We start from the raw sequence: 8242 nt of genomic DNA, 5'->3' as shown, positions 1-8242 counted from the left end.
GTCTTTTCCAATGAGTCAGTTCTTTGCATGAGGTGGCCAAAGTATTGGAGTTTCAGCTTTAGCATCAGTCCTTCCAAAGAACACCCAGGACTGATCTCCTTTAGAATGGACTGGTTGGATCTCCTTGCAGTCCAAGGGACTCTCAAGAGTCTTCTCCAACACCACAATTCAAAGCACCAATTCTTCAGCACTCAGCTTTCTTCACAGTCCAACTCTCACATCCATACACAACCACTGGAAAAACCATAGCCTTGACTAGAAGGACATTTGTTGGCAAAGTAATGTCTCTGCTTTCGAATATGCTATCTAGGTGGGTCATAACTTTCCTTCCAAGGAGTAAGTGTCTTTTAATTTCATGGCTGCAATCACCATCTGCAGTGATTTTGGAGTCCAAAAAAATAAAGTCTGACACTGTTTCCCCATCTATTTCCCATGAAGTGATGGGACCAGATGCCATGATCTTCATTTTCTAAATGTTGAGCTTTAAGCCAAATTTTTCACTCTCCTCTTTCACTTTCATCAAATTCGGACTTAAATTGAAGAAAGTAGGGAAAACCACTATACTATTAGGTATGACCTAAATCAAATCCCTTATGATTATACAGTGGAAGTGAGAAATAGATTTAAGGGCCTAGATCTGATAGATAGAGTCCCTGATGAACTACGGATGGAGGTTCGTGACATTGTACAGGAGACAGGGATCAAGACCATCCCCATGGAAAAGAAACGCAAAAAAGCAAAATGGCTGTCTGGGGAGGCCTTACAAATAGCTGTGAAAAGAAGCGAAGCGGAAAGCAAAGGAGAAAAGTAAAGATATAAGCATCTGAATGCAGAGTTCCAAAGAATAGGAAGGAGAGAAAAGAAAGCCTTCTTCAGCAATCAATGCAAATAGAGAAAATACAATGGGAAAGACTAGAGCTCTCTTCAAGAAAATCAGAGATACCAAGGGAATATTTCATGCAAAGATGGGCTCGATAAAGGACAGAAATGGTCTGGACTTAACAGAAGAAGAAAATATTAAGAAGAGGTGGCAAGAATACACAGAAGAACTGTACAAAAAAGATCTTCATGACCAGTATAATCACGATGGTGTGATCACTCACCTAGAGCCAGACATCCTAGAATGTGAAGTCAAGTGGGCCTTAGAAAGCATCACTACGAACAAAGCTAGTGGAGGTGATGGAATTCCAGTTGAGCTATTTCAAATCCTAAAAGATGATACTATGAAAGTACTGCACTCAATATGCCAGCAAATTTGGAAAACTCAGCAGTGGCCACAGGACTGGAAAAGGTCAGTTTTCATTCCAATCCCAAAGAAAGGCAATGCCAAAGAATGATCAAACTACCACACAATTGCATTCATCTCATATGCTAGTAAAGTAATGCTCAAAATTTTCCAAGCCAGGCTTCAGCAATATGTGAACTGTGAACTTCCAGATGTTCAAGCGGGTTTTAGAAAAGGCAGAGGAACCAGAGATCAAATTGCCAGCATCCGCTGGATCATCGAAAAAGCAAGAGAGTTCCAGAAAACCATCTATTTCTGCTGTATTGACAAGGCCAAAGCTTTTGACTGTGTGGGTCACAATAAACTGTGGAAAATTCTGAAAGAGATGGGAATACCACACCACCTGACCTGCCTCGAGACACCTGTATGCTGCTCAGAAGCAACAGTTAGAACTGGACATGGAACAATGGACTGGTTCCAAATAGGAAAAGGAGTACATCAAGGCTGTACATTGTCACCCTGCTTATTTAACTTATATGCAGAGACATCATGAGAAAGGCTGGGCTGGGAGACGTACAAGCTGGAATCAAGATTGCCAGGAGAAATATCAATAACCTCAGATATGCAGATGATACCACCCTTATGGCAGAATTCTCTAATATTAATATATAAATTTCTGAGGTGGATGTAAAGAAATTAACAGATTATTTTAGCTTTAGCAAGGTCTTTGAATAAATAAATAATAGAATCAAAGTTTGGTGAGAAGGAGAAAAAGAAATAACCAGGGGATGACAGGGTCTCAAGCAGGCTTTGACTGTCAACACAACACACTGGGAAATAAAGAGATGAATCTCATCTGCTTGTTAGTTTTGCCTGGACCAGACTGCTCAGAAGGCACCTGTAGGCTTTCACACGTCTCTGTGTGCTTGCTGCTGCTAAGTCGCTTCAGTCGTGTCTGACTCTGTGCGACCCCATAGATGGCAGCCCACCAGGCTCCACTGTCCGTGGGAATCTCCAGGCAAGAACACTGGAGTGGGTTGCCATTTCCTTCTCCAATGCATGAAAGTGAAAAGTGAAAGTGGAGTCGCTCAGTCGTGTCTGACTCTTCACAACCCCATGGACTGCAGCCTATCAGGCTCCTCCATCCATGGGATTTTCCAGGCAAGAGTCCTTGTGTGCTGGTTGTACCCAAAAGAGAAGTCATCACTGCACTAATAGGCCCCTTCTCATGAGTTCCTCATTTCTGTTGAGAACAAGTTATCTCAGTGACTCATGTCTGTCTGTCTGCCCATATTTGTTGTTAACATATTCTGCCTCCATATCTCTCTTCTGTTTCTTCCTTTATGTTCCCCAATGTCAGAATCAAGTTCAGGACGTTATCACCTCTTGTTCACATTAATGATTGCTTTCTAACAAAAAGTTATTATGTACTCTCTCTGCTTAAATCATTCAGATTTTTTAAAATTGCCTTAAACTTGTAATATTTCTGCTAAAAAGCATCCATGACCACTCACTGACAGACAGCAACCAAACTGACTGTAGATTTCTTTTTCTAACATTCAAAATCAGTCACAATAATGACCAATTTCTCTTTTAATCTCTTCTTCTGCATTCTAAATAGCTGCCAAACTCATTGTTATTTTATGAGCATGTCCCTCTAAATATTTCCAGGATGCAGTCTGAAATCTTTGTCTTGCCACCACTTGAAGTATGCTCTTCCATATCTTGTGCTCAATGTAGTTTCTTTGATATTCATTTTGGATAAATTCTTTATAAAACTTTCTTGATTTTTCTCAACCAGATGCAGTTTTTCCTTTGAATTATCATAAGAATATAAACAACTTCCATGCCAATCTTTGTTTTTTCTTTTCTCACTTTTTAGATTGTAAACATTTTAAAGCAAGAAATGGTGTATTATTTCTTGTATTTTCTATATAGTACATCTCAATGCCTTATACAAAATTAAAATTCTGTAAATACTTAGATTGAGAGGAATATGTCATTGATACACAAAAAAATTAGGTACTCTGAATCACATGACTGGGAAAGAATATTAACAATATACATAAAGGTGCACCTTAGAACAAAAGGGAATGTATTATTGTTTTCAAATTATTTTGCTTGATGGTAGATTAAAAGGTAGCATATAACCTTGCTGGTTCAAATGAAATGAAATCTTCTCAGAAGCATGGTTCTTTTGTTTTCAAATCCCTGTATAAATATAGTAGATAAACTTATGAAATTGTTTTGGCTCAGTGAACTTGTGAAGTGGACTAATTAGGAGATGTATACATTTAATATATAATTAATATAATGTGAATCTTTGCTTGTTCATTTCTATCAACTGGAAAACTATAGAGATTTTTTTGAAGTCAGTGGAAAGTTCTAAGAATTTCTATCACATTCTCTCTAACAAAAAGGAAATATCTGCTAAAGTGCAAAGTACCATAGACGTTTTAGTTGGCAGCTGAGCTTATTAACATTGACAGAAATGAAATATGTCATATTTTTAAAAAGACAGGCATATAATATCTATGACAAGTAACGTAGGGTACTAAGTGCCTTCAATCTGATTCCTAAACATGACAAACTTAGAACATCTCCCCCTTGACCCTCCCTGAGTTATTTCTACTAAAGGTAAGGCTTTGATTTCAAATGTTGATAATGCATGATTAAGAAAGTATTCTTCTAGGAGTTCATATTAAACAAAAAGAATATGTTAAATATTCACAGTTCAATATCCAGAATTATTCTGCAGTACCTAACTCATTTTATGATTACTCTTTACTATCTAAATACAAAGACAGTATCACCCTCTGACTTTCACATCTCCTCCTGTCACACTAAGTCTTTTTTAGCTCTCCCCTACCTCTTTTGCCCAGGGTAAGACGGAGAGGGGACAAGGGTTCGGTAGGAGAAATGTGTGCTTTGTGGTGAATTTAATCTTTCCTATAAAAAAATAAGATCATATAATAAAGCAATAGGATTATATAGAAATTATGGATGGAAGTGTGTTGTTAATAGAAAATTCTTCTATAATTGTTATAAGACATAAACCTGAAAAATCAGTTATTAATAATATATATTTTTCCAGTTAGCTTGTTAGGGACTTTGCATAGGCAAAATATTGTTTACAAACAAAAATTATTTTCTAATTTCACATACTCTAGAATGATGGTCAAAAATGTCTTTAAATCAGTACATTGTATATGCATGTTGCTATTAAAATATATATTAATATCATCTTAGCAGCTTTAATTCCTTCTAAAATTTTAAATGTTTTATTTAACATTCATTTAGTTACTTCACCTCAATAGAATCCCAACCTTTTCATAATAAACTTCTTTGAACTAACATCGACATCGCACAAGTTTTTGGAATGCTTTCTTGAAGTCTTCATTAAAGATTGTATAAATCAGTGGGTTTATAAGGGAATTGAGATATCCAAGCCATGTCAAAAAATTTGACATTTCTTCAGAAATCTTACACTTTTCACAGACATTAACAACCAATTCTTTTACAAAGAAAGGAAGCCAACATATTACAAATGCACCCAAAATTAATCCCAGGGTAGTGGCTGCTTTGCGTTCTCTTGTGCCTGAGATCTTTTGCCTTCTCCAAGATCTCTCATGCTTGAATTCAGACCTGGGACTTTTCACTGTGCTATGAATTTTATCAAAGTCCGTTGATGGATCAGATAAAGACTTTTCTAGCATGTACGGTGTGGAGACCAGTCTAGAGCTTTTTTCACCACTCTCCAAAAGGACTTGGCCATTCATTTCCTCCTTGGCAATCCTACTTGCTTGCCTCTTGTGATATAACGTCTTTGCTGCCTTATATATTTTGTAATAGAGGATCAAAATCAATGTTAATGGGATGTAGAAAGCTCCAAATGTTGAGTAAATAGTGGAAACGATGTGGTCGTGTTTGATGATGCACTCATCCTCTTGACTAGTTCCTTGGTGCCTCCAGAATAGAGGAGGCATAGAGATAAAAATAGATATAATCCAAACTATGGTAATCATAATGCCAGCATGCTTGGGAGTCCTTTTCCTGGCATACTCAACAGCATCAGTGATTGCCCGGTACCGATCCAAAGCTATAGCAGAGAGATGCAAGATGGAACATGTACAGCATGTAATGTCAACGCTCAGCCAGATGTCACAGACCACTTGTCCCATAATCCAGCTCTCTCTCACAATATACACAATGCTGAAAGGCATCACCAGAACGGCTACAAGGAAATCTGTGACTGCAAGGGAGCAAATTAAGTAGTTGGCTGGGTGGTGCAGCTTTCGGGTAACAATAATTGCAGCAATCACAAGTGAGTTAATGGTGGTTGTCATCAGTGCCAGTCCAGAGAGAATGAAGGACACCAGAATTTTGGATGGCATTCTGTTTAACAGTTCTTCTGAGGTCAAGTTTTGATCAGATGAATTCAAGAAATCCATTTTTTGTTGTTTTAGAAGATTAATAAAGCTGTTGATACCTGTAACAGAAGAGGGGAAAACAGTTCAGTTCAGAGAAGGTTTCAAAGATTTTTCTCTTCCTTGCTGAATACTGCTTGTTTGTTTTTAAATATACATGTACACTTTCTCAGAATGCTCTATCGATTTAAAAAATGGAGTTGAGCTTGCAATTTTCTTTTTCTTTTCATTTAATTTAGGAAATCCAAAGGCAACAGTAACAAACAATAACTTTAAAAATGTTTCTTAGAATAGGGCTCAAATAAAACAATTTTTATGAGTCAATTAATCTATTAGTAAAATCTCTATTATAAAATTGTGTTTAAAATCTTTATTAATCTTAGGGGAGGAGAGGGTGAGATGTATGGAAAGAGTAACATGGACAATTACATTACCATATATAAAATAGATAGCCAATGAGAATTTGTTGTATGGGTGTGTCAACCTAGAGGGGTGAGATGGGGAGGGAGATGGGAGGGAGGTTCGAAACGGAGGGGATATGTGTATACTTATGGCTGATTCATGTTGAGGTTTGACAAAAAAACAACAAAATTCTGTAAAGCAATTATCCTTCAATTAAAAAATTTAAAAAAAATCTTTATTAATATTAGCTATGTGGGTTGCCGTTTCTCTCTGTCTACAGAAAAACTTTAAAAGCACATTTCATTAGTATATATTTGTGTACTATATAATGTAATACAAGAAAATATCATTTTAAAAGCAGTATTCAAAATCATAAGCAACTTTGTACTTAGCTCAAAGTTATGTTGAGAACATTATCATTGGGCTTGTGGAGACTAAAGGAAGTTTCAGTGTATTTTATGTCAGGATATAAAGGTTATAAAAAAGTAAAATAAGCAAGAATAAAATATTTTTAGTGTATTTCTGGCATTCCATGATCATTTGATGAAATTAGGAAAATGTCACAGTGTTTAGTAGACTTTGTGGATATAAGCAGTTAATTTGATTTAAAGGGACAAAATAAAACTGGTTGGAACCAAATAACCACACAACACTGCCCATTATTACAAGGACATATATGACCTAAGGAAAACACTGAACAAGGTGAACTTGCCAATGAGAAAAACTCATAATGGCACGCACTCTGAAATGGAAATTATTCTTTACAAGACCTTACTTATAATCTTATTTTTGAAAAGGAAGCCTCCAAACTCAGCTTATAATTTTTATTTCAGTTCATGCTGTTGCTGCTGCTGCTAAGTCGCGTCAGTCGTGTCCGACTCTGTGCGACTCCACAGATGGCAGCCCACCAGGCTCCCCCATCCCTGGGATTCTCCAGGCAAGAACACTGGAGTGGGTTGCCATTTCCTTCTCCAATGCATGAAAGTGAAAGTGAAGTCGCTCAGTCATGTCCGACTCCCAGTGACCCCATGGACTGCATGCAGCCTATCAGGCTTCTCTGGAGTGGGTTGCCATTGCCTTCTCCACGCTGTTATGTAATTGCAAGTCAAATAAGAGCAATTAGAGTGTAATGAAATAAGATTAATCTTTTTTTTTTTTTTTTTGCATCAGCCCTTCTCTCTTCTTTTAACAATTCTTTAGTAACAAACCACATCTTTGGAAAAGACAAAGAAAAGATGGAAACCTGAAACTTTATTCTTGTAGTTATAACTATTATTGTACCTCTATCTTCCTTCTTTTTACTTTAAAATTGTTATGTTTCACTTATTGGAACTGATAGAACAATCAAAATACTTGATATTTTTATATCAAATGCTTCTTATGGAGTGTGTGTATGTATATATACATACTATAAAAACTTGGAGTGCATCATATTTTAATTTCCTACTTGTGTTTGAGTTATCAGTACTAAACTTAATTTCCCTTTTCTCATATTCATTGAAGGTAGGTGCTGGTGGCTTGCTCCCAAGCAAATTGAATGGCAGAAGAAATCTGAATACCTACTACTCATAAAATAAATATTAATAGTTGTCAGTAGGTAACTGAAAAAGAGTTGTATGCATATCTAAATTACTTATATCAACACTTAACCATTTCTAAAGGGCAACTAAGACAACTCCAGGTAAAAAAGGGAGGCTACAACCTCCTTAGAAATGCTAAACCGGTGGTTCTGGAATTTAGTTTGCCTCAGAGTCATCCTGAGGGCTTTTCAAACAGGAGTTATTGGGTCCTTTCCCTCTGAGTTTGAGACTCAGTAAGTCTGGTGACTGCAGCCATGAAATTTAAAGACGCCTGCTCCTTAGAAGAAAAGCTATGACCAACATATTAAAAAGCAGAGACATTACTTTACCAACAAGTTCCGTCTAGTCAAGGTTATGGTTTTCCAGTAGTCATGTATGGATGTGAGAGTTGGACTATAAAGAAAGCTGAGTGCAGAAGAATTGATGGTTTTGAACTGTGGTGTTGGAGAAGGTTCTTGAGAGTCCCTTGGCCTGGAAGGAGATACAACCAGTACATCTTAAAGGAAATCAGTCCTGAATATGCATTGGAAGGACTGATGTTGAAGCTGAAATTCCAATACTTTGGCCACCTGATGCGAAGAACCGACTAATTGGAAAAGACCCTGATG

At 36.8% G+C, this 8242-nt stretch overlaps 1 protein-coding gene across 1 annotated transcript; it reads right to left on the bottom strand.

The window, feature by feature from the left end:
* Window positions 1–4575: 4575 nt before the first annotated feature.
* Window positions 4576–5676, bottom strand: HTR1F (5-hydroxytryptamine receptor 1F). Its single transcript, XM_052646591.1, has one exon. It carries the CDS (start codon window positions 5674–5676, stop codon window positions 4576–4578), a length of 1101 nt encoding a protein of 366 aa, XP_052502551.1.
* Window positions 5677–8242: the final 2566 nt, after the last annotated feature.

Source organism: Budorcas taxicolor, chromosome 1, assembly GCF_023091745.1.
Source record: "Budorcas taxicolor isolate Tak-1 chromosome 1, Takin1.1, whole genome shotgun sequence".
Classification (NCBI taxonomy): Eukaryota; Metazoa; Chordata; class Mammalia; order Artiodactyla; family Bovidae; genus Budorcas; species Budorcas taxicolor.
Note: the sequence above shows the minus strand (reverse complement) of the source record. Positions and strands in the feature narration are given on the sequence as shown.